Source organism: Nuphar pumila, chromosome 3, assembly GCF_984573655.1.
Source record: "Nuphar pumila chromosome 3, dmNupPumi1.hap1.1, whole genome shotgun sequence".
NCBI lineage: Eukaryota > Viridiplantae > Streptophyta > Magnoliopsida > Nymphaeales > Nymphaeaceae > Nuphar > Nuphar pumila.
Genome location: NC_143251.1, coordinates 129,851,892 through 129,877,752, shown reverse-complemented (window position 1 = coordinate 129,877,752; position 25,861 = coordinate 129,851,892). Strand labels below are relative to the sequence as shown.

At 38.1% G+C, this 25,861-nt stretch overlaps 2 protein-coding genes and 1 long non-coding RNA gene across 3 annotated transcripts; all 3 read right to left on the bottom strand.

Moving 5' to 3' along the window:
- Window positions 1-1,464: 1,464 nt before the first annotated feature.
- Window positions 1,465-8,126, bottom strand: LOC149843799 (ubiquitin-conjugating enzyme E2-17 kDa-like). The gene is made up of 4 exons (XM_090000064.1): window positions 7,909-8,126; window positions 3,734-3,861; window positions 3,286-3,390; window positions 1,465-1,977 (listed from the first exon to the last, which is right to left on the bottom strand). The coding sequence occupies exons 1-4, from the start codon at window positions 7,976-7,978 to the stop codon at window positions 1,834-1,836; spliced, it is 447 nt and encodes a 148-aa protein (XP_089856190.1). The 5' UTR covers window positions 7,979-8,126; the 3' UTR covers window positions 1,465-1,833.
- Window positions 6,515-7,898, bottom strand: LOC149843800 (uncharacterized). Its single transcript, XR_016430914.1, has 2 exons — window positions 7,206-7,898; window positions 6,515-7,070 (listed from the first exon to the last, which is right to left on the bottom strand). It is a non-coding gene; the product is annotated as an uncharacterized LOC149843800 (long non-coding RNA).
- Window positions 8,127-22,699: 14,573 nt separating the features above from the next.
- On the bottom strand, window positions 22,700-24,271 carry LOC149843798 (uncharacterized). Its single transcript, XM_090000972.1, has 3 exons — window positions 24,136-24,271; window positions 23,052-23,241; window positions 22,700-22,988 (listed from the first exon to the last, which is right to left on the bottom strand). Exons 1-3 carry the CDS (start codon window positions 24,269-24,271, stop codon window positions 22,700-22,702), a joined length of 615 nt encoding a protein of 204 aa, XP_089857098.1.
- Between the last annotated feature and the right edge of the window lie 1,590 nt (window positions 24,272-25,861).

The window sequence follows — 25,861 nt, the reverse complement described above, 5'->3', positions numbered from 1 at the left end:
CAAACATAGCCTTAAAGTTTGGTTAGGAGCCTTGAGTAAGATGTGTGTGGCGGTTTTGCCCCGTGTTCTGTTTTCTGCTGCTTGGGATCAATGTTGCTGAAACACTGAATTGCAAATCAAGGTGGCTGTCACGACACCACATTTCAACGTCGTTCATGAGAGGAACTTTTTTTTGGCAACTCCATCCCCAACATCACATTTCAATGTAAGACTCCCAAGCAGAGACTTGGAATGTCTTGATATCATATCACTGAGATGTAATTGGAGAACAGAAAAACAAGATCACGGATTTCAGATCCTTTAAAAAAATGAAAATATGAGATTTACCCATTCCAATTCTTCGATCACAAAACAGGAGCAACAGAAGCCGCCCTATTTGCAAGAACGCACCCAAACTTTTTATTATTGAATTCAACAGACTTCAGCTTTTGAATATATTCCAATAACCCATATGCAGTTAGGGTTGAGTAACAAAAGCCACTCATGGTTGGGCCTAGGGATGGCAGTGGACCGGAGCGGAGGCGGGGGACAAGGTCTCTACCCCTGCCCCATCTCAAAATTCTGCCTTCCATCCATAAACGGATTTTGATTTTAACCTCCATCATCTTTTCATGACCTCCATCCCTGGTCTAAACAGGGCGAGGCAGGGCAGAACAGTTTCTACCCAATCCACTGTCATACCTAAAGGTATTTTAGTTATTTTACTAACAGGGATCAGGGACGGGGTGGGGAAAAGCTAAGTCCATCCCCATTTGATTTTAACCTTCATCCCCTGACTCCATTCCCGTTTCATGTCCTCGATCCCCGGTCCAAAAGGGCAAGGTGGGGTGGGGCTCCATTTTCACCCCGGTCCACTGCCATCCCTTGCAGGGCACATGAAGAGCTCATTTATACTTTGTGAAATAGGCTTGGAAAGTCAAATATATATAATGTCTGGCTCATATAAGCTCATTAAATAATGATAAATGTATTATAAATACATTTTACATCATACAACAAATTATTCGAATATTAAGTTAGCAAAGAACAGGTTGAGAGATGAAATCTTATAGCTTCCAGCTATGAATCAATGTATTTTTTTATACTTTCATCTTTGAAACAGCACAAACTCGGCTCAAAACATTTAGTTTGGGCTCACTACTAGAGCTCCAAGTCAGCTCTGCTTACCACAAGAATGAGCCAAGCTCGAACACTTAAAGCTTAACTTGCCTTGGAACCCTAATTAACTCATCTGATGATCTTAAAGATTAAAATACCGAAGGCATTTTTAGTCATTTAACTGAAGACCAAGCTTGCCTTTTAACCTCTGTTTCTAGCATGTTTCCGCAACTTCCAAACTTCCAACGGCATGCTAACCAATTACATAATCAGATCCTCCTGGATCTAAATAGGCCTTACCACTCTCTACAATGAATTTTCATACCAATATTAAAACATACACACACACACAACTTGACCCTACTATTGATCATACCTTTCCACATTTATTTTGACATAAAAAGGCTGTTTGGCAATCGCCCTAAAATAAGCAACTGAATAGAACCAGTGTAATGAATATGAAACTTGTCAGACTAGAAGGGATGTGCATATTACCCAAAGCAGGACACAAAGATGCTTCTGTGCACAAACATGCACGCACAGGCACGGGGATGCACACACAACACTGTTTATAGGTCAAGGAGATCCTAGAAAACTTCATACAGGCAAAAGCAATTTGTCTCTCTTTCAGAGCATGAAAGATCATCCAACCAGCCATTTTCAAGGGAGAGAGATCCTTTCTTTCATTCGTACATATATCTATTTATAATGACCAAATATAAATAAGACTTTCAACTAACCCATCGCATACTTCTGGGTCCAGCTCCTCGCAGTCGTCTCATACTTGGTCCGATCTGTTTTGTACATGTGCGCAATCTCTGGCACCAAAGGATCATCTGGGTTCGGATCCGTTAACAATGAACAAATTGACAGCAACACCTGATAAGAGGTAAAAAGTAATTCCCCGTTAGAAAATCAGAATTTTTGTTAACAAAATTGCGCAATCTCCAAATGTTTCCACTGAACCTTTAAGAAAGGTAAGGACATCATTAACATTAAATGGTAACCCATCCATCAAACTGTACAAAGAATACAGGAGCCACAAGATGCACCCTTATGCGGGTGAAAAATAGTGCACTGGTGTGGAGCATAGTTACCTATATCACCAATATTTTTTTTTGATAGGCAAGCTGGGGTTAGGCAGACCCTTGCCAGATATCTCTTAAGCCCCATGTGGCAGAGGGATTTGAACCTGGGCCTTCAGCTTGGCATAGGACCCCGCTTACCACATGGGATACCACCTCAGTGATCTATATCGCCAATATTTTGAAGATATAGTGATAACTATGTCACATAGGTGCAGATGCGGGTGCCAGTGCAAAAACACGGCAGTTTAAAAAAAATTCCGTGTGGGGATGCAGATACCTATTTATGTATATAATATAAGATGAAATTGGACTTAATTAGGGTTAACTGAGTCCAGTTTCAGACAGAAATAGACCCTGGTACATTTGACCACACCTGACACTACAGAAACTGTGTCCAAGTATCACAACCGCTTGTGTTACCCTTTAGAAGTGTCCATGTTACACAGCACAATAATATTGGTATTTTTAGAGTAAGCTGAAATTATCAGCAATATATAGCAATATTTTCAAAATATCACCAGAATTCAAAATATCACAATAATAGAACAATATTTAAAAAAACTTATTTTTTAATATTCTAAAACAATTTTTTCGATTTTTTGTTTTCATATTTTATATTTTATATTTTATATTTTAAAACCTGTTAAAACTTATTTATTTATATTTTTGCAAGAAAAATAATGCAAGACATCATTTCCTATCTTTTTTATAGTTTTCAATTTTTTAATCTTCCAAGATTCTCCTAAGATTTTTCCAAGAAAAAACACTTTGGGAAAAAAAATCTTTGAGAAAAAACCTTAGCGAGAATTTGCCTTCAACAATACAAGTGACTGGTATGGAGAAAATTTACTGCAGGATTCTATCCATGGATTTTACAGAATCCACCAATTTGTTAGCCCTTCATAAGTTTCAATGCTTTCCTATGGTAAAACAAACTTAACAAATCACCAAGGAAATTTACAAAATGTACACTGTTAATAATACCAATTCACACAGAGTGTTCACAACTTTCATTCTAGATAAAGAAGGGGACGCAGAGACGGATGATAGCATCAAAACCAACAACAGGGTACATAACTCTAGGCATATGCTTACAAACCTTTGAAATGGTTAACGCAGGGCTCCACTGCTCTTTCAAAATGTCGAGACAAATGCTACCATTGCTGTTGATATTAGGATGGAAAACCTTGGTCCTGAAGGCAACCTAAAGCAACAGAAAACAAACAGAAACATCAGGCGGAATTATTGTGACCCTGCCACCTTGGGGTCCTTTTATCCTATGCATCATGCACAGCTTGCTGCAGAAATTAGACTGAGAATAACATGCCCAACCAGCTAAACCTTAAAACGATTATCACTCCCAAAAAAAAACGATTATATGATAGCTATCTGCAAAATATGCCAAATAATAAAAATGCTCAACGGATCATCTACATCACGAGATGTTTCTGCCTAAAAGACTTGAAACGTGCTGGACATGTTTATTACATGCATAAAAGGATCGGTGATGGGCTCTATTAATAATTTGGTGACAGATTATGATGTACCTTTGGTGGCTTAAAGGGATAGTCTGGAGGGAAATGAATGGTAACTAGAAATACGCCCCCTGCATAAGGACTGTCAGGAGGACCCATTATTGTTGCCTGCCAGTGAAACATATCCTCTGCCACAGGACCTACAAATGACGAAAACAGACAAAAGTTTCAGAGAATAGTTAAATGAGGATGCAGTAAAACTGTAAATGTTAAACACATTTACAGTTTTCTACTAAAATCTGCAGTTGCATTAGCTACACGTGGACAAGTCATCATAAGCAACAACCAATGTGAGAAGGCATAGAAAAAAAAAAGGCAACAGAAACGTCCTTATCTTGCAGAACGATATTCTATATCAGTGTTCCGATACATATTTAAAAACAAAAAAGAGCAGCAAGCTCTTAGGAAAACCCAGAACCGTATCATAATCACAAGAGAAATTCCAGTAGCACCACTAATATTAGTATTAGTACTAAACAAGCATCAAATAACACCTGGCACAGGAAATTTGCTACGGTGTCAAATAAGATAGCTGGAGAGTTGAGATATATTAACTGAGTGCAGTGTTCAAATCCCACCAAGATTAGCACTCATTTAGGAGATCATTACCATTTATGAGGGTCTGTTTGAGGCTCCATGATGACCTCATTTAGAAGATTGTTATTATTTACATAAGGACAATAAAGATAAGATGATAGATTAAATGATCTACTGAGAATCAACAAATCAAACTATTCCTTCTATTATAGAGTTACGCTAAATTAGAAATCTATATATATACTAGGCATATATAATATAACCATCCAACCTAAATCTGTTTCCAGCTGCATGCTAGACATGTTTGTGATTATGAACAGAAAATTTACATCACCCCTAACACACAGATACCATATTCTAAGACTTTTCTAATATAAATATATATATCTCCAATTCTCCACATTCGATATCATTGAGATGAGAAATGTATACCTCCAATTTGGATATCATTTCCCTTACCGATAAACTATTTACATCATCCTTTGTAGTAAATATAAATGACCTGATTAAATAATAAGAAATCTTTATTTACAAACTATTCACATCATCCTCCCATTGCCATTATCCAAATATAAATAGTAAGAATGTTCAAATGAGTAGTGCTCAGCATGGAATCTCAAATACAGGATCTCTAATCATTAGTAACAATCTTCTATAAAAACAATAATAACAATCATGGCACTCTTGCAGTACCTGATTGACCTTTAATATGCTACCTAATAAATAGTAACAATATCTTGAGAACAACAGCAAAATGTAGTAATTCTGGAACCTCATAACACTTAAGTAACTGACTATATATTTTTAAAATGAAAGGTACATCAGAGTTCAAACTCAGCTTTAATATACACTCTTACACAAGTAAATGCACATTCCATAAAACAAAATTTGTGCTTGAACCTCCCAAAAGTTATATTGTTGTCCTAGAGGCAGTAATAGATATTGTAAGGTAGTGCCTACTTGGCATAACTCAGTAAAGCTGCAATCTTCATTGACAAAACTGATATATGGGACTCGCAGCCTATAAACTTCATAAAAAGAGTTTGAAACAGAGTACTTCTAATCTCCCAAGCACACGGGACAGCCAAACTTGCAGTACTCTGTCCTCACAAAACATCTTCCTGTTTCAACCAGGGTGGCCAAAAAGGGAAATGCAAATGTGAACCATCTTGGGAAATGAAAACAGAAAACAAGGATTTCAGGTGCATGTGAAACGGGAAAGGGGAAATGAATTGGGAAACAAAACCGGAAACAAATTGAGAAATGACAGGGAAACGTTTAAGAAGAAGAAAAAACTTACCAAACATGAGAAACATGTACACACAAAAGGGAAACACTTGGGAAACACATGGCAAACACGTGCAAGTTTCCCAAATATGGGAAACATATTTCCCTTAGGGTGGGAAACGCATTTCCCCCAAAAAAATTGGCATTTCCCACACATTTCAAAAATGTTGTGTTTCCCATTTCAGAAACAGTTCCCCTGGAAACATGTTTCCCATGCTCCTAGAGTGTTTCCGGTAACCCTGGTTTCAACGTTAAAGGCATACAAAACCTGTGAACACTTTCCGATTGATGATGCAAATGTTTCCAAAAAATATAACCCCAATGACATCTATAATATGTAGACCGGACACTACCTGATGTGGGCATCAACCACTTTTCCTTGGTTTGACCGTGTAAACATGGCAAATACTAAGTAAATATTCTACTTCATGAACCCAGCTAACACAAGAAGTTGAACTAACAGCAAGGAACTATTTACAATCGCAGGCATGAGCCAGATAAAGCACCATGAAATTTATTTACAAAAGCATGAGTGTGTTGTGTGCTTGCTACTTTAATTGCAAAGGTCCCATATGAAAACAAGGGGCCTACGGTGTCTAAGGGTAGCTGTTTCTGTTGTGTTTGCATGAATGTATTACAACAAGAAACAAACATCTAAAGATTCTGAACACTATGATATACCCAAACTTGAATAAAATATCCATCACTTATAACACTATATCAAATATTAACTTCCTAAAATTATCAGGACCAATTACTGATGAATCATCAATTATTCTAACACCAGTTATCTTCAAGCTCACTGGTCCCTGTAATCATCCTTCTATAGAATCACCTACTCATCATTCAATAGCATTCAATGGCTCCATAACCCAAACAGGATACCGTTATAGACTCCTGATATCCAACCTTCATTGCTAAAAGTTCGAAATTTTTAACAAAACATTATCGCCATGACACTTTTAAGCCTTTTTGCTTCAAGACTACAAAACCCAAACTTATAGATAGAGGGACATCTAATCAATTCCAACACAGGTAAATCTGATACAGTTTCCATTTGATAACGCACTAGCACATTTTGCAGACTGTTGAACTACAAATAGCAAGCCCCACTACTCTATAACTGTGAGCTGAAAAGAGATTAAATTCAATAAATTGAACGTGTACACAGATATCACGTTTTCGTACACCCACTTATCCATGTAAATAAGAAAGATGGAATAATGCATCGTACTCCAGCATGAAATATCTCAACCTTCCCTATCACCCAGATAACTATTGTGTCCATTTCAGAACACACCAAAACATATTCTTTAAAGCCCCAAACTTTCTTACAAATATTTGAACCAAGACTTAATTAGGCTCCAGACAGTTAGCTCTCGGTTGTTAAGAAGTACATCCATGACAGGCCGGGGGAAGCTCTAATCAGATACACATTTATCCTAAGAGCTACATAAGATTCTCCTTAAGCCTCATAGCTTTATCAATCAACAGGATGAAACAAAAGGATTAAGCGCATAAAAACCTGTGAACAAGATATTTATGTAGCCTATTAATCACCACAAGAAATCACTCAGTCTCTGAGAGATAAATTAACATATTACAAGGAGTGCACAATATAACGTTCGCAAGGACAAAGTTAAAATCCCAGATATCTTACCTATTGTTTCACAAACTAAAAAACACGCACAATGCCAGAACCGATGGAAGAAAAAGTAATATCACCGTCGGGACCCTTCTCACAGCTTCATCGATAGCATTACACACGCAACAAATCACCACAGAGAACAACTACCGTCAATAATAAGCTTTCAATATCCAGCCTTTCTATATTTTCTAGGGGATAACAGGAAGCCCTAGATTTTCCGCAACTCTACCGGATGAAGGTGGACTCTACCGATAATCATTCTTAAAAATCCTTAAAACACCTAAAACTTCACCATATTATATGACATAAGACAAGATTTCTCATAACAGAAAGAAAACATATCTAACGTGCATCATCAAAATCCACAACATAAGACACGATTTCTCATAACAGAAACAATACATATCTCACGTGCATCATCAAAAGCAACCTATTCGGAAACACACAGACAGAGATCTGCGTAAAACTCGATTCACCTACGAAAAGCAACAAATACACGATCTATGCTAAAAGATCAAAAGCAATCGACGATCACGCTCTCTGGGAGCCCTGGTCGACAAAAAAATCAACCAAATCGAACCCGATCCCCCCTAAAGAACCCGGATCGGGGATCAGAAGGCATCAATATGGAGATCGAAACCTAGAAACACCAACGGAACTATCGTCTAAGCGACGCGTCTCAAGAGATCTAGGGATCTTGAGCGGGGGAGGTTACCTGCGCTGCAGGAGGTGGGAGGGTCCTTCTGCAGGTCCTTGAGCTCCTTCAGGATCCGCTTCGACGCCATGGCAGGGCAGCCCCCGCGAAGAAAAACGTAGATCTCGCGGAGGAGGAGAAGGAGAGAAGACGACGAAAAAGGGAGCGGAAGGAGGAGATAGAGAGGGCGAAATTTGGGGGAAGGTGAGAGAAAAATAAACGTTGCGATTCAGACCGAGAGGAGGAGGTCTCCTTATTTATATTTGTGGGGAATCGCGTTCTGGGGCACCCTTTGATTCGATGGAGATAAAAGGAACGTGGAAGACGCCAAATGACGAAAACGTCCCTAAGTAACTAAATTATTTCTTATCTCGTTTTCGCTTTGAACTACACCGAGTCGTTCGTGTATCGGTTTTGTATGTCCAGTAGACTTGGTCGTGCCTGTTTTTTTTTTCTTTGTGGCGAGGAACATTCCAGGGTAGGTACAGGGATGTCTGGATCAGGGCAGGGGACAAGGTCTCCACCCCTGCCCCCTTCTCAAAATTTTGACCTCCATCCTAGTATGGGTTTTGATTTTAACCTTCAAGCTCCTTTCATTCCTTGTTTTATGTCTTCCATTTCTGTTTAAACGGGAAAGCCCCATTCCTTTGGTCGTTCCGTCACTGCCATTTTTCACGGTTATAAGGAGAGTCGAGAAATAAGAGCTCGCGCGGCTTATTAGAAGAAAGGGGAGATGAGAGATTCGAGAAAGGGTTTTATGTTAGGGTTAGGAATATATATATAAAAGTATAATAGCAATTTATTTAACAGGGATCGGGGATGGTGTGCAGCAAGGCAGGACGGGGGCAAAAGTAAGTCCATCTCGGCACGAGTTTTGATTTTAACCTTCATCCCCAATCCATTCTTCATTTCATGTCCTCCATCCCCAGTCCAAATGAGGCTAGGTGGGGTGGGGCGAGGTAGGGGTAGCCATTGGGCTGCCCTGTTAAGAGCCTGACCCATATTCCAACCTGATCAAGTTATAATTGGGTTCGAGCCAGACTTGGGCAGGGCCCTTTAGGCCAAACTTAGCTAATGGGTCAGGTCTGTCAAGCCCTATACATTTTACACATGGGCCGTGATACGAGCCAACAAGAAATTTCTCTATGCGCTAGTGAGTTGGTTGTAGAGAGCAGCTTGAGTAGGAATAGGATCCTTTGATTGTTAGTGATGTTGGGTCCAGTTTGGGTGAGCCCTAAGGTTGAGAACATGGATGATGTAATAAGCATTCTCTATCATGAATGAGAAGTAGCTTTTTTTATAACGAAAGTTGGGGTTAGGCCGACCCCCTACCAGTTATACAGACCATACCAATGGGATTCGAACTTGCAACGTCCCAACACAAGTTAGCCTTTTGATTTTTGAGGACTTCTCTGCCTCAAATGAGCGCATCCCTATCCATCTTCTCTCTCCATTCTCACATTTCATCATCATCTTGCATGCATGCACCCACACCGCCACTACCGTCCTGTCATGGCCAATTGGACCCTAAGCCGCATCATCACCACCCCTCCCGTGCGCGTGCCCATTGTATTGTTGCTGTGTACGCAGCCTGCCATTCGCCACCCTCCCATGTCCACACCATTTGTTCCGCCCCCTTGCACGTGCCTCTGCAGAGCCCTACCATACGCCATAGTGACAAACAAATTTTTTGGCAAAATCTCGTTTCTCAAAAACTCGTGGGAAATTGAAAATTTTTCATAATCCTCATGTTTTTTTTCGGCAAAATTCTGGCAATAAAAAATTTAATTTAAAATATAAAAAATAATTTTTATAAGAAAATATTAATAAAATTTATTTAAAAATAAAATACACGTTTTTTTTTACGATAAATAACCATTTAAAACGTAAATATCACGTTTAAATCACGGTATTTTATTGTTTTTTCATGAATCTCATGATATTTTGAAAATCTTGCAAGAAATTGCCATTTTAAACTTTCAGGCAATTTCTCACGATATTTGTTAAAGAGCATACGCGCACACAATCTTACTAGTTGGCGTGTCATTTCAGGCTTGATTAAGTAATCAGGCCTGGGTTGCATTTTACCGCTCAGGCCTGACCAGAAAAGGTCCATGTACCGACAGCCCGTAGGGCCCAATGGCCACTACTCCTAGAATGGTTCAGATCCAGAACAGTTGAATTCATGAAGATTTGGATCAAAATTGAATCCCGAACAGCCAGAATTTGCAAAATCTTCACCCTAAATATATGCTATATTCAGATAAATTTTTTATTTTTTTATTTTTTATTTTTTTGATAATCCAAGGGAACCCGGTTGGTAAAACCATTGAGGTCGTTCTCCTGCCCACTGGAGAGTACACCCAGCTTCAACCAAGGACACCACTTCTGGGTTTCAAACTTATGCTGTATCATCAACTCGGTGATATTCATAAGCAAGGGCGTAGCTAGGGGGGGGCAGGACTGGGCTGTTAATTTTTATTAATAATATCATGTAGCCCAGTCCTGCCTCCCGAAAGAGTTAATTTTTTTTGTTTTTTTTTTAAAAGCCCAGTCCTAGCCCAGCCCTGATTCCATATGAAATAGATTTTTATCCATTTTTTAGCCCAGTCCAGTCCTAGCCCAGCCCCCACTGCAGCAAATAGTTTGATTTGTCCATATGAAATAGATTTTTATTAATAATTGTAGCCATTTTTTATTTTATCTCAAAAACAAAATTTTCGGGGCGCTGCCCCCGGACCCCGACTATCGCACAAATAATTTTTTTTTTGCTACACCCATGTCCCCCCCCCCCCTCACATGAATCCTAGCTACGCCCCTGTTCATAAGTTATCCCTACCAAATGAGTAGAGCCCTTGTGAACATTTTTATACATGCCATCATTTACTAAAAAAAAAAATCAATAAAACCAAAATTTTAAATCAATCACAAAATTTTCTTTCACAGAGAAAATCCCTTTAACAAGATTAGTAACATTAAGAGTCAAGAAGTTCAAAACCCTCGGGTTTTACCAACCGAAGGCCAGCCAATGTGTTGCAAAGTCGAAGCTAGGTGTACTCTTCATTAGGGCTGTCAACTGGTTCGGTTTGTATCATGTAGAAATCCCGAGTATGGACATGGAAAGTGCTGATCGACTTGAACCCGACCGGACACAATATGCAGACCTGTTTTGGGTCATGTTTTTTACTGGGTACCCAACCCGACTCGAGCTGGCATTTTTTCGAGTACCTGACTTGAGTATTTTATAGATATTTTCATAAAAAAATTAAAATTATGTGGGTCCAGTTTTGAAATTTTGTTTTCATGACCTGACAAAACCCAAACCCGAATCCGAACCTGGCTATGAGTTATATGAATGGGGTCAACCCTTCCATCCCTGACCCCTCTACGATGAGCAGAGGTTCTTCAAGGGTTAACTTTGCCAATCCGACTCTACAATCGAAAGTAGAAACCAGGTTCAAAAGTCATGAGGGGTAATTTTGTCTTTTAGGTTAGGCCCACTGCTCTTGAGATTCGACGAAAAAGGGTGGTGGTATTTTTGCATGTATGAAAATGACCAAAAGAGGCCCAACTTCCTCATCAAAGACAAACGAACATTTAGGTCGTCCCGCCGTTCATGACATGGGACACACCATCCAGCATTCATGTTTCCCGCAAGGTTGTGCGATAAGGCGAAGCGAGGCGTTGAGCCTACGCTCCTCTGAGGCATACGCCTCAGGTACTGAGGCGTACGCCTCTCACAACGTGAGACTGAGTCGCAAGGTTGTAAATGCGATGAGGCGAAGCGAGGCGTTGAGCCTGGGCTTCGCCTCTGACTGAGGCGTACGCCTCTCACAACACTGGTTTCCGGTGTCGGCAAGACCTGCCAGAAACATTCATGTACAGGGAATTCTGCCATTCAACTTTTTTTTACTAACCAAAATACCCTCAACACTAAAAGATTTTACCAAATCTCATTTCGCAGAGTTGGCTCCAGAAGTGTTGGTCGCCATCAACAATTACAACTAGGACTCTGCTTGTTTGGTAGGAGCGGTTATTGCACGTCACCTTGTGTTTGGGACCTTGCAAGTTCAAAACCCAACGATACTTTGTATAACTGGTATTTTAAGGTGATTTTAGCTTTATATATATATATATATATATATATATATATATATATATATATATATATATATATATATATATATATATATATATATAACAGTGGATCAGGGGAAATGGGCCCTGCCCCTCCTCACCCCCATTTGAACCGGGGATGAAAGACATGAAACGGGAATAGAAGCTAAAATCAAAACTCGTGCAGAGATGAAGGCGGGGATGGATTTACGCTTTCCCCTGCTCCGCCTCACTCCATTTCAACTGGGGAGGGAGGACATGAAACGGTGATGGAGGCAGGAATGGAAGTTAAAATCTAAACCCATGCAAGGATGGAAGTTGAAATTTTGAGACAGGCCATGAGTGAAGAGCTTGTCCCCTGCCCCGCCCCGGTCTACTGCCATCCCTACCTTTCATTACCGATTATACATTAACTGACCTTTGTTAGTAAAACCCTTGAGGTCTCTTTTGCACACCAAGAAGTATACGCCTTTGCAACTAGGTGTGTCAATGGGTCGGGTTTGGTTCTAACTCAGGTGAAACCAGATTTGAATCATATGTTCGGGAAGGTATTGGGTTCAGACCTGAGTCTAATCAGATCTACTGTAACAAAAAACATATCGGAACCCGATAAAAACTACATGAACCAACCCCAGTAAAACCATATTTTTTATCATCTTTACATTGAAAAATTACTGTCAGGGTCGAGTCGAGTCCAAATCTGGTATAAAATTTCATAAACTATATCCGGATCCATATATTAATCGGATTTTTGGGTCTGAACCTAGGTCTTAATCGGGTCTTCTTATTTATCACCATATACCCAGTCCCTATAAAGCTTGGTTCGTGTCCGGTCCGGGTAGACCAGGCCCGTTGACACCCCTATTTGCAGCAAAGAGTGCCACCTGTGGATCCCTAGTGGACCATGTATGCATATTTCTGTGGAGAGAGAGAGAGGTCAGGCTAAAAACACATGCATCAGAAGCCAATGTTAGATATTTGATTTGAAGATTACGGGTCGCTTGGCTTATTTGGATCTGGTTCAGTATGGAATGACCTTATAATCTAATGATGGAGACTCGAGTTTAGGTCCGCGGATCTATGATTAAATGGCCGAGCAGAGGAGCTTATATACAAGGGATATTTTAGGCAAGTTCCAGTGATTTTCCTGTACTGCGTGCATGGCTGTCTGTGGCAGGAACAACCCGGTACGTCATGATTCGAGGGTAGTTTAGTCATTAAATTTTATACGTGGGCGTTTTGAGGAATCTGATTTAACCAGTCGCCTTTCTAATGACAAGAATATTTTGGTCTTTTCGTACATGTACGCGTAGTTTTGACGCGTCGGCTCTTGCTTTCGGTCAATTCTGGCAGGTTTACCAAGAAGCTGAGGATAATGGGCTCCGCTCTATTGATAATGCGTTACACGTGGGATGCGTTGGAATCGGGTCTGGAGTTCAAGGCCTCGATGGATCTTATCATGCATAGTTTGGTTTCACTCATCTCCAATCTTCATACGCCTCTTAAATCTTATGACCCAAGTTGGTGTGACTTTATATGTGAAATCACTAAACTCCAAGAATGATTGAAGTTCAATAAAAAACAATCAAGCGAATTTCATTTCATTTGGATCCCGTCATCGAATCCTTTTTTACCCTGAAATGCAAAAGAGTGTTTCAAAGAACCTCTTTCATTCAGTGAACCACAACTCTCTCTTTCCGTTCTCCTCTCAACGAAAAAATTTGATTTTTTTTTAAATCACAAAGTTTCATGGTTTGTCAACCCTTGTTTTTTCAATTGCTAAAAAATCCTGCCCACAAGTCAGATTTTTGGTGATTTAAGATCACATCTATGGATTTTGATTTGGTCAAAATAACTTGCATCAATGAAATAAAAAAATTTGTATGAAGATGGGGACAACATAGGGGATGAGCAGAACCTATTTGAATATAGCATATGCATGGACATGACTAGTGGCAAAGTCCTTGATATTAAAAAAAAAAAACTTGATTTTATAGTGAAATTTCTTATTCTCATTAAACTTTAAAAAAGTGATATTTCACAATAATGCCTATATTTAAGGACGCTTTTGATTGGATTTTTCAAACATGCAAATAAATCAAATGCAAAAATGAGAATGTGAATCATTTGAAAATGCAAAAAACGTGAAGTAAAACATTTTTGCATGTTTGGTAGATAATGTGAAAATGGGTTGTCAAAAACAATCTTGGGCAAGTGTAGGAGAGTGATTCTCACTAGCCAAGCAAACGAGCCCTAAAATATCTTGGTTTATTACCACACTTAGTGATATGTCAACACTTTTTAAATTTTACTTTTCATATCTTGTCATATTATTAACTAATGCTTTCATATATATATATATATATATATATATATATATATATATATATATATATATATATATATATATGTCATGCCATGAGAGAAATACAATAATATCGCCTACACGTACTTCTTTTTGGTGCCCTCTCTCTCAAATATGCTCATAATGAGCACATTTGTTGTGAGAGAGAACACATGTGCTCATTGTGAGCACAGAGAGAGATGAGAGGGTTGTGTATGTTCGCCCTCGATGATTAACTGAATCCCACGTCTGTGTTCGGGGCTTTGAATGAGCACCACGTATACAAGCACATGGGGCTCGTATTCCCGTGTATGTTGACATAACTTTGCATCGGACTCTGGTGTTGTTGCAAAGACTTAAGTACCCTTTATTGCTATTCTTCTCATAAAGTGATGGTTTGAGAAAATGACAAAAATGCCTTTCATTCAAAAAAGAAAAAACAAATAGTTCAAAAAAAGGACAAACATGTCCTCCATCCAGAAAGTCGAGGATGATGTTGACTCTTCAAAGTCTTCTTCTTTTTCTGTTCAAAAAAAGGACAAACATGTTTTCTTCTTCTTTCTCCGTAAAACACTGTAAAACCCTTTCTCTCTCTAGAGTATCAAGGGAAACAAAGAGTTCTTCCTGGAGAAGGCCATGAACATCAACCCTCTCACTCTCTCTCCCTTCTCTCTCTACTTTTGTGCACATCCAACAGACGATCCTACATTGCTGCATCGTCATCTTTTTCTTCTTCCTTCTTCGTAAAACACTGTAAAACCCTCTCTCTCTGTAGAGAAGAAATCAAGAGAGGTAAAGGGTTCCTCCTGGAGAAGGCCATGAACACCAACCCTCTCACTCTCTCTCCCTTCTCTCTCTACTTGTGTGCCTGATTTAGAGTTTTTGCCCTTACAGGAGGGGGGTCCGGGGGCTCCCCCCTGGCGCGGATCCCGCTGCACGGTCAGCGGGCGGGGGTCCAGGGGGGGCCGCCCCTGGCGGGGGCTCGGGGGGCAGCGCCCTCCGGACCAAATTTTTTTTGGGCCTTCCAACAATGATTTGTAGTATTATCGGGCTTTCCTACAGCAATTTGTAGCATTTGTAGTGTCTTCCGTAAATCGCGAAACGCTATAGCGATTTGTAGTGTCTTCCGCAAATCGCTATAGCGATTCACAAATCGCTATAGCGATTTGTAGTGTCTTCCGCAAATCGCTATAGCGATTTGTAGTGTCTTCCGCAAATCGCTATAGCGATTTGTAGTGTCTTCCGCAAATTAGGACCAACTTGTCAGAGTCATATCTCCCTAACCGGAGGTCATATTCCAAATCCGCGATTTGTAGTGTCTTCCGCAAATCGCTATAGCGATTTGTAGTGTCTTCCGCAAATCGCTATAGCGATTTGTAGTGCCTTCCGCAAATTAGGAAAGCCCGATAATACTACAAATGCTACAAATTGCTGTAGGAAAGCCCGATAATACTACAAATCATTGTTTGAAGGCCCAAAAAAATTTTGGTCCGGAGGGCGCTGCCACCCGAGCCCCCCGCCAGGGGCGGCCCCCCCTGGACCCCCGCCCGCTGACCGCGCAGCGGGATCCGCGCCGGGGGGGAGCCCCCGGACCCCCCTCCTGTAAGGGCAAAAACTCTAAATCAGGCACACAAGTAGAGAGAGAAAGGAGAGAGAGTGAGAGGGTTGGTGTTCATGGCCTTCTCCAGGAGGAACCCTTTACCTCTCTTGATTTCTTCTCTACAGAGAGAGAGGGTTTTACAGTGTTTTACGAAGAAGGAAGAAGAAGAAGATGACGATGCAGCAATGTAGGATCGTCTGTTGGATGTGCACAGAAGTAGAGAGAGAAGGGAGAGAGAGTGAGAGGGTTGATGTTCATGGCCTTCTCCAGGAAGAACTCTTTGTTTCCCTTGATTTCTTCTCTAGAGAGAGAAAGGGTTTTACAGTGTTTTACGGAGAAAGAAGAAGAAAACATGTTTGTCCTTTTTTTGAACAGAAAAAGAAGAAGACTTTGAAGAGTCAACATCATCCTCGACTTTCTGGATGGAGGACATGTTTGTCCTTTTTTTGAACTATTTGTTTTTTCTTTTTTGAATGAAAGGCATTTTTGTCATTTTCTCAAACCATCACTTTATGAGAAGAATAGCAATAAAGGGTACTTAAGTCTTTGCAACAACACCAGAGTCCGATGCAAAGTTATGTCAACATACACGGGAATACGAGCCCCATGTGCTTGTATACGTGGTGCTCATTCAAAGCCCCGAACACAGACGTGGGATTCAGTGAATCATGGGGGGGGGGGGAACATATAACCTGCTTTGCTGACAGAGTCAAAGAGCGCTAACAAAGAGGACGCACCTTCCATTGTATCAAGAGAGAAATAGAGAGGCAAATCCATGAGCGGGACTAAGTACTCGACAAATCATTCGAGTTCCCAAAATGCAACGGGGAGGATCAGGTGCAATGTAATGTGATTGCATACTTTGAATGTGCTGCTGTGCCTGATCACCCACTATCTTTGAGACACAGATCACCTACCATATTTGGGGTACAACTTGTCAGCTGTGGGGATCAACTGCAAATGGTGGGTGATCGTGCAGCAGCGCACCAAGGGTGTGCAATAGCATTGCACTTGATCCTTCCTCAAATACAACACGTGCCCTGGGCCTAAAAGGACATTATCATTTTTTATGAGTTGATGATGATTTCTCAAAATCATTATTATGTTCAGAGATTTTTCGGAGAAAACACTACAAGAAAACATGTTATTACCGACTATAAAAATGATGATCAATAATAAACTAATCCTGACGATAAATAATGTCGTAGTAAAAATGACTATAGCCAATGATATAAAGTTGTCGCTTTTATCCCGTCGGTAATATGAATAGGAACACACGAAAGATGGTCGAGACAAAATATTGTCAATGATATTATCGTCACTTCTCAAATATGATGATAAGTAATTATTGTCAATTATCCTTTATATTTTTTTTGGAGTATAGACGATAATAATTATCGTCACATATATTCTCATTGACGATGATAATTATCATTGTAAATATGTTACTATTTATAATCTATTGATGACAATAATTATCGATGTTCATATTCTGGTAATAGATTATAAAATGATTAACAATAATTATCGTCATAATTTATGGAGTATTTGTAATCTATTGGCGACGATAATTATCGTCACCCATTGTGTAACATCAATGACGATAACTATCGTTGTTGATGTTAAACTATCTCTAATATTATGGCCAATGATAATTATCATCACTAATGGTGTCCCTAATCCTATGGTCAATGATAATTATCATTGTTAATATGCTGATAATAGATTATAAAGATCAACAAATGTCGACAATAATTATTGTCGCCTATTGTTGTTGATGTTAAACTATCCCTAATATTATGGCCAATGATAATTATCGTCACTAATAGTGTAACATCAACAACGACAAAATATCGTTGTTGATGTTAAACTTATCCCTAATCATATTGACAATGATAATTATTATCGTAAATTGTTTAACGATAACGATGATAAATATCATTGTTGATGTTAAACTTATCCTCTAGTCTTATTGACGACGATACATATCATCATCTATAGTGTATTCCTAGTTCTATTGACGACGATAATGGTCGTCACCACTAGTTTAACATCAACGACGATAAATATCATCGGTGATGTTAAAGTTATTTTTAGTCTTTTTGTGGGAGGTCTCCCTTCCTTTTTCTTTTGCCTTCTTCTAACCCTCTATCATTGTACTCACCCCTACCCTACCCTACCCTACCCTACCCTCGCCGATGTCGGACACCCTCTACTCGCCCTCGCGGTTGTTGAACACTCACTCACCTTGTGTGACTCAAGCACAACGTCGCTATCTCCTCTGGGATCGAGCATTCACAAAAAGATCCATGGTATCACTATCTCCTCTATACTCTTCGTCTCCTTGGCATTAAGTAAACTCCTCCGTGATCATGCATTCATAGAAATGCAGTCCATCAAGTGACGGTCTGTCCCTTTCTTTCTCTCTCTTTGGTCACTTTTTGTTTGTTAAAACTGTTGGATTTTGAGCAGCAGAAGCGTACCTGAGTCCATGTCAATTATCACACTATGTTGCCTTGAATGTTGTCGATGATAATCCACACAACACGACCAATAAAATAGAAGCAGAAAAATGATCTACAAGAGGTCGTGTGAGTAGTAAGTCTTCTCTTGGTGTCTTTCTCCCTTTGATTCTTGATGGTGATGGAATCCCTCAAGAAGTTTTCGACAACTCAGAGGGACTAAGACTCCTCCACTTATATATAGGGTCTAACCATCAAGACTCTATTGGGAAATCCAACTCCTACCTAAACTGAATTGTAAATATTACATAAATTGATGGGCTACTATAAAAATAAATAATTTCAAGTTTTTATTTTTATTTAGGCCACCTTACAGAAAATTCTAACATTCTCCCACTTGGCCTAATACAAAATAATAATAAGTGTACATATAAAATATGAACCTTGAATTATAGTTGAAAACCAAGTCGAGTGCACTTTGTTTTAAAAAAAATATACTTAATCAATATATATACGATTCACCCTTTATACTTACATTAAGAAAATTCATTAAATGGCGGTCATATAAATCAAATGATATACTTCCTTTCATGTATCATAATATTAATAAACTCACTTAAGTAACTTCCTTATGGTGGAGCATACAAATAGTCCCACTTTAATGTCATTCAGACAAATTCTTCCATGTCATGCACAAATGTTAACAAATAAAATAGAAGAAAATAGTCAATCATCCATTAAGAGATCTCAAATGTATCAATTGCATCATCAATTATCCCATGAAATAACACCCATACTCATTACATGTCCTGAGAAAATTTTGGGTGCCAAGGCTTTAGTCATGGGGTCAACAATCATGTCAGAGCTACAGACAAAACTAATTGATACAAGATGATTGTTAATCCTTTCTTGCACAGAAAGGTACTTGATGTCAATGTGCTTGTTAGCACTAGTAGACTTACTATAATTGGAGAAAAATACGGCAGAGGAATTGTCACAATGTAATGTTAATGGTCTGGAGATGGAATTCACAACTTTAAGTGCGGTGATAAATTTCCTTAACCATAATGCATGTGAGGATGCTTCATGACAACCAATGAACTCGGCTTCCATAGTAGAAGTAGCCACAATATGTTGTTTAACACTTTTCCATGAAACTGCCCCACCTGCAAGAAAGAAAACATATCCTGATGTGGACTTACTACTATCCAAACAACCTGCAAAGTCTGCATCTGTATAACCAATCACTTTCAAGTGATTAGTTTTGCCATAAGTGAGCTTGAAATCTTTAGTTTCATGAAGATATCTCATTATTTTCTTCACTGCTTTCCAATGTTTCATTCTTGGATTACTTTGATATCTCGCAAGTAATCTCATAGTAAAACTAATATCAGGACGAGTGCAAACTTGAGCATACGTTATGCTCCCAAGGGCAGCAACATATGAAATAGTCTTTATTTCCTGCTTCTCAATATCATTCTGTGGACACTGATGGGAACTATATTTATGACCTTTAAAGATTGACACTTCACATGATGAGCAGTTCGACATATTAAACCTTTCTAAAATCTTATATAGCAATATAAGCTTTTTGGGATAAACCAAGTAGTCTTTTACTTCTATCATGATGGATTTCAATACCAATAACACATGATACATTACTCATATCTTTCATTTCAAAATGATTGGAAAAGAAATTTTTGGCCTCACTTAAAAGACTCAAATCATTAGCAACAAGCAATATATCATCCACATATAGAATAAAAAATATAAACTTGCTCCCACTGACTTTTAGGTATATACATTGATCAGCATTGTTCTCAGTAAACCCAAAGGACATAATAATTTTATTAAATTTCAAGTACCACTGACGGGAAGCTTGTTTAAGTCCATATATAGATTTCTTTAATTTGCATACTAGATTTTCATTTCCTTTCATTTCAAAACCTTCAGGTTGCATCATGTATACCTCTTTATCTAGATCTCTATTCAAGAAGGTTGTTTTTACATTCATCTGATGTAACTCTAGGTTAAAGTAAGCCACCAATGCCGTGATAATTCTGAATGAATCTTTTCGAGAAACTGGAGCAAATGTTTCTCTATAATCAATGTCTTCTTTCTGAGTGAATCCTTTTGCTACAAGTTTGGCCTTGTATCTTTCTACATTACCTTTGGGGTCACGTTTGGTTTTGAAAATCCATTTACAACCAACTGGTTTATATCCCTTAGGTAATGTTACAAGGTCCCAAACTTCATTTACGTGCATGGATTCAATCTCATCATTCATGACATTCATTCATAATTCAATTTTTTTTTACTTTCAATGGCTTCTTTGAATGAGTATGGATCATTATTAGTACCAACATCATAATCACACTCTTCTAAATATATAATATAGTCATTTGAAACAACGGGTTTCCAAACCCTCTGAGACCTTCTTAGTTCAGAAGGATGAAGTATATTATCATTATCATCATGCGTGTTATTTTGAAGTGGTACATGATCAACATTAACCTCTTTAGTGGGTAATATAGTATGGTCTGACTGTTGATCTATCATATCATGATCTATGAGTTTAGACCTCACATCTATCATAAAGGTAGTAGGGAAAGGATCCATAACTTCTTCAAATTCCACATTGCGTGGAACACTATTCATACTCCCACTATTCTTATCATTATCAATAAACTTAGCAGTGCCAGTTTCAACAATCTTAGTAGTATGAGATGGGTTATAAAATCTATACCCTTTTGACCATTTTGGATACCCAATAAAGTAGCAAGTAATAGTTTTCGAGTCCAATTTCTTTTCTTGTGGATTGTATAATCTAGCCTCCGCTTGACAACCCCAAACATGCATATGTCTCAAACTGGGTTTCCTTTCTGTCCATAACTCAAAAAGAGTTTTAGGAACAACATTAATAGAAACTTGGTTGAGAATATACATAGCGGTTTTCAAAGCCTCATTCCACAAATTTATGGGTAAAGATGAATTTCTAATCATACTTCTCACTATATCTATGAGAGTACGATTTAGCCTTTCAGCCACACCGTTTTGTTGAGGTTTTTCAGGCATGGAGTATTGTGGTTGTATACAATTCTCTTCAAAGAATCTAGCAAAGGGTCCAGGAATACGACCCAACTGACCATGTTTACCATAATATTCTCCACCCCTATCATATCTCACAATTTTGATTTTTTTATTCAACTTATTCTCTACTAAGTTTTTGTAAATTTTAAATGTTATCAAAGACTCAGACTTTTTTTTATGTAATAAGAAAACAAAACCATAACGTGAGAAATCATCAATGAATGTGATAAAGTATTGCTCAACACTTATACATTGTGGAAATGGACCACAAATGTCAATATGAATCAATTCTAAGAGTCCTTCACATCTACAACCTTGTTTATTCTGAGTCTTGGTTTGTTTTCCTTTCATACAATTGATGCAAGTGCTAAAATCAGTGAAATCAAGAGTGGGCAATATTTTATTTTTCACTAATCTTAACATTCTTGCTTTCGATATGTGACCCAATCGTTTATGCCATAGCATGGAGGAACTATCATCAATCAAGCAATGTTTAACACCAACATTCACATTCAAGGTAGATACACTATTAGAAAATGAGCAATCTGCATTTAATTTATAAAGACCATCACATAATGTTTCAGTACCAACTAAAATGGAATTCTTAAACAAACTAAACTTTAAGTTTCCAAAACTAACATAATAACCCATTACATCAAGTTTTGATAAGGAAATCAAATTCCTAGACACTGATGGAACATAGAAAACATCATAAAGATCTAAATAATGTCCAATATCAAGACAAAACCTATAATTTCCTATAGTCTTGACTTTGGATCTTGTCAGATTGCTCATTAGGATGGAGGATTCACTTTAGTTTGGTTTTCTGCTGGAAAGGAATGCCTGCAATAAATTTGTAACATGAATAGCAGCACCAGAATCAATCCACCAAGTATTAGAGGATACACTCATAAAATTGGTTTAGAAACAAACACATAAATGAGAATTACCTCTCTTTTAAAACGAATTTTTGTGCTTTTGATAGTCTAACTTAAAGTGTCCCTTCTTATGACAGAAGTGACACCTGTCATCCAACTTTCTTTCCTCTTGCCTTTTCTTTGGTGAAAATTTCTTTCCTTTTCCCTTCCGAGACTTATAGTGCTTTAATGATGAAGCAAAATTGACAACCAGTGATCCTTCCTGCTTCAATCTCTCTTCCTCTTGCAAGCACATGGATATCAATTCATTCAATGTCCATGTTTACTTATATGTGTTATAAGATATTTTAAACTGTGAAAACTGTGATGGAAGAGAGTTGAGCACAAACATAACTAGAAAAGATTCAGAGATAGTCATCCCCAATGCCTTAAGTTTTCCAGATATGTCAGACATCTCAATAATGTGCTTTTGCACTCCATTGGTGCCATCATATCTCATGGGGGTCAATTTATTAGTGAGCATTCCAGCCATTGCTGTGTCTGATCCACTAAACTGTTGTTTAATGGAATCAAGATATTTTTTAGCACTCTCATCATCAGGAACAGAACCCCTGATATTTTTTGCTATTGAACTCTTGATTATCATCAAGGACAATCTATTATAACGCTCTCACCTTTCATATTTGACCTTTTCTTCATCAGTACTATTATCAGTAGTGGCATTAGGTTTTTCAGTTCGCAAAGCTAAATCAAGATCTAAACAACCCAAGGTGATGAGAAGCTTCTCATGCCAATCATTATAATTCAATCTATTTAGTGCAAGAATATGAGACAAATGAGGATGCAGGGAAGCCGGAGTCATAGCTGAACAATCAAAATTAAGCTCACATTATTGTCATGATGCAGACAAACCATTATGTGCAATTCCAATAATCATTAATATAATCATAGCTAATAATTCATAATCAACATGTATCATATAAACATAAATTATGAACAATGTCAATAATGCTATGATAATACCATCAATATTTAACAATTGACTAAAAGTACTTAAAGACAAAGATATCTCTCCTTCGGGCTAAGATTCTTCGTGTTAAGTAGTTTTCAGTCTGTTATTAAATTTCAATCAATATATCGAATTATAGCTACTTTTGGGCAAAACTACAATTCAACATACTTTAATGAAATTTTTCATCACAAGAAAAATATCCAAAATTAACAATCCTATATACTAACACATTCTAGACCCTTCGGGGCAACTAGAATAGTGAAAATAAATTAGAATTGCTAAATATAAAATTATTGACAAATAATATTCATAAATATTTCATGCATCTTTCAATAATTAATTAAAATATCAAGAATAAGAGCATGAATATTTAGTCCAAAAATTGAATCCAATTATGAGATCCATCAATTATGACTTTAAATCTTTAATTGGATCTCATTTAAGATCCATTCTTGCTGAACTTAGTGTACGGATCCTGTTAATTCAGGAATACAAGCGGCAATGGGCAAGTAGAGAAGGCATAAAGACATAAGGGCAAAAAAAATCAACACACAAAGGTAAAGTCATATAACTTTGACGAGGGAAAAGAACCATGTGGTTAAATGGCAAAGACGCAAACTTATGAGGGCAAAAATGTCAACCATGATGGTAAAGAAAGGAAAGTGATTAATGAGGAGGCAAAGCGGTTAATCCCAACGAGGTAGGGCCATTCAGTTTTCTCTCCATCTCCCTCCCGACTTGCATGCCATAACGGAGGGAGTGGATGAGAACGCCCCACCGCCTGAAGCCACCATATGTAACTGCAGCATGGCGGTTACCATCGACGGAGGACAACCACCATTTACCCCTCTTACATGACCACCGGCGGAGGGTGTCCAACATCCGACGTCCACAATCGTTGCCGGCGGAGGTGGGCGACCCAGCAACTTCACTGAGTCTCAATAACGTTTAGAATCAGCATGGGGTTCAAGCCCAAATTCAGCGATAGCAGCTCTAATGGTTGCAAATGGACATATATGCCATGGTATTGGCATTCATTTATGTAACCCAAACACAACCCTTTCATGTGTGGATTCCATTGCCATGAACAAAAAAAACCCCTTGCAGTCGATTCAATAAACATAGGGCATAATCCATACAGCCCTTGAATGCTATGTTACACTATTGCAATCTATGGAACAAAGCAAACACAATGTAAATGTGTGATTCAACCATTGTAGTCACTGGCTATAATCATCCAGTCAACTTATATAATAAGATTAACAACATGAGCCAAGATATAAAACCTAGCTCTGGTACCATTTGTTGGATTTTGAGCAGCAGAAGCATACATGAGTCCATGTCAATGATCACACTATGCTGCCTTGAATGTTGTCGATGATAATTCACACAGCACGACCAATAAAACAGAAGCAGAAACACAATCTACAAGAGGTCGTGCGAGTACTAAGTCGATCTCGCTGTCTTTCTCCCTTTGATTATTGATGGTGATGGGATCCCTCAAGAAGTTTTCAACAGCTCGGAGGGACTAAGACTTCTCCACTTATATATAGGGTCTACCCATCAAGACTCTATTGGGAAATCTAACTCCTACCTAAACTGAATTGTAAATATTACATAAATTGATGGGCTACTATAAAAATAAATAATTTCAAGTTTTTATTTTTATTTAGGCCACCTTACAAAAAATTCTAACAAAAACAACTCACCCTGAATTTCATGTGAAAACAACTTTTCTTGTTGTTTAATTGAGGATTAATGTTGTTGAGGGTTCAAATTTTGATGTACCACGCTGGATTTGAATTTATGTGTGATTTATTGTAGAATCAATGACAAGAATTCGAATTTGGGGTCTTTCTTTTCTTTTTTCTTGTGCAAAAATGGTAGATATCTATGTTCTTCTCATTGATTTTTAATGGAATTGAGTATATTTTTCTTATATTGATGGGAAATAATGGGGTTTTAGTTTTGTACTGTGTTATAGTTGGCAAATGGGTAGTCGTTTATGGTGTTTGCTTATGTAAAATGCTTGGTGTCTATGAGCTCTCTTAGTGAGTTTCATATTTGGTGGACAGATGATAATTTGTTGGACCCTTTCTTTGCATTTTCTATTGTAAAGTGGTTTGTTTTCAAGTCCACGATGACATTGTTTCATTGATTTGTGATGAAAAAGTATGTTTGTGTTATTGAATTGTTATCTTTCTTGGTTAAAAAATATGGGTTTTATTGCAATGTTTAAATTCAATCATCCATTTCTTTTTGGTACGCATATAGTTATTGATTTTGATGCCTTTACAGCACCTGAGGATTAGATAGAATCTTATCCTTCCATGTTAGATTTGGAAACCATAAATGAGGATGATGGTTATGAACGTTAGCAGATTTCATGGAAGTTGATTGCTCATGAAAATGAGGTTGAAATAATTGAAAATTTTAGAAGTTGAACTATATGATAATTTATTTTACAGTAAA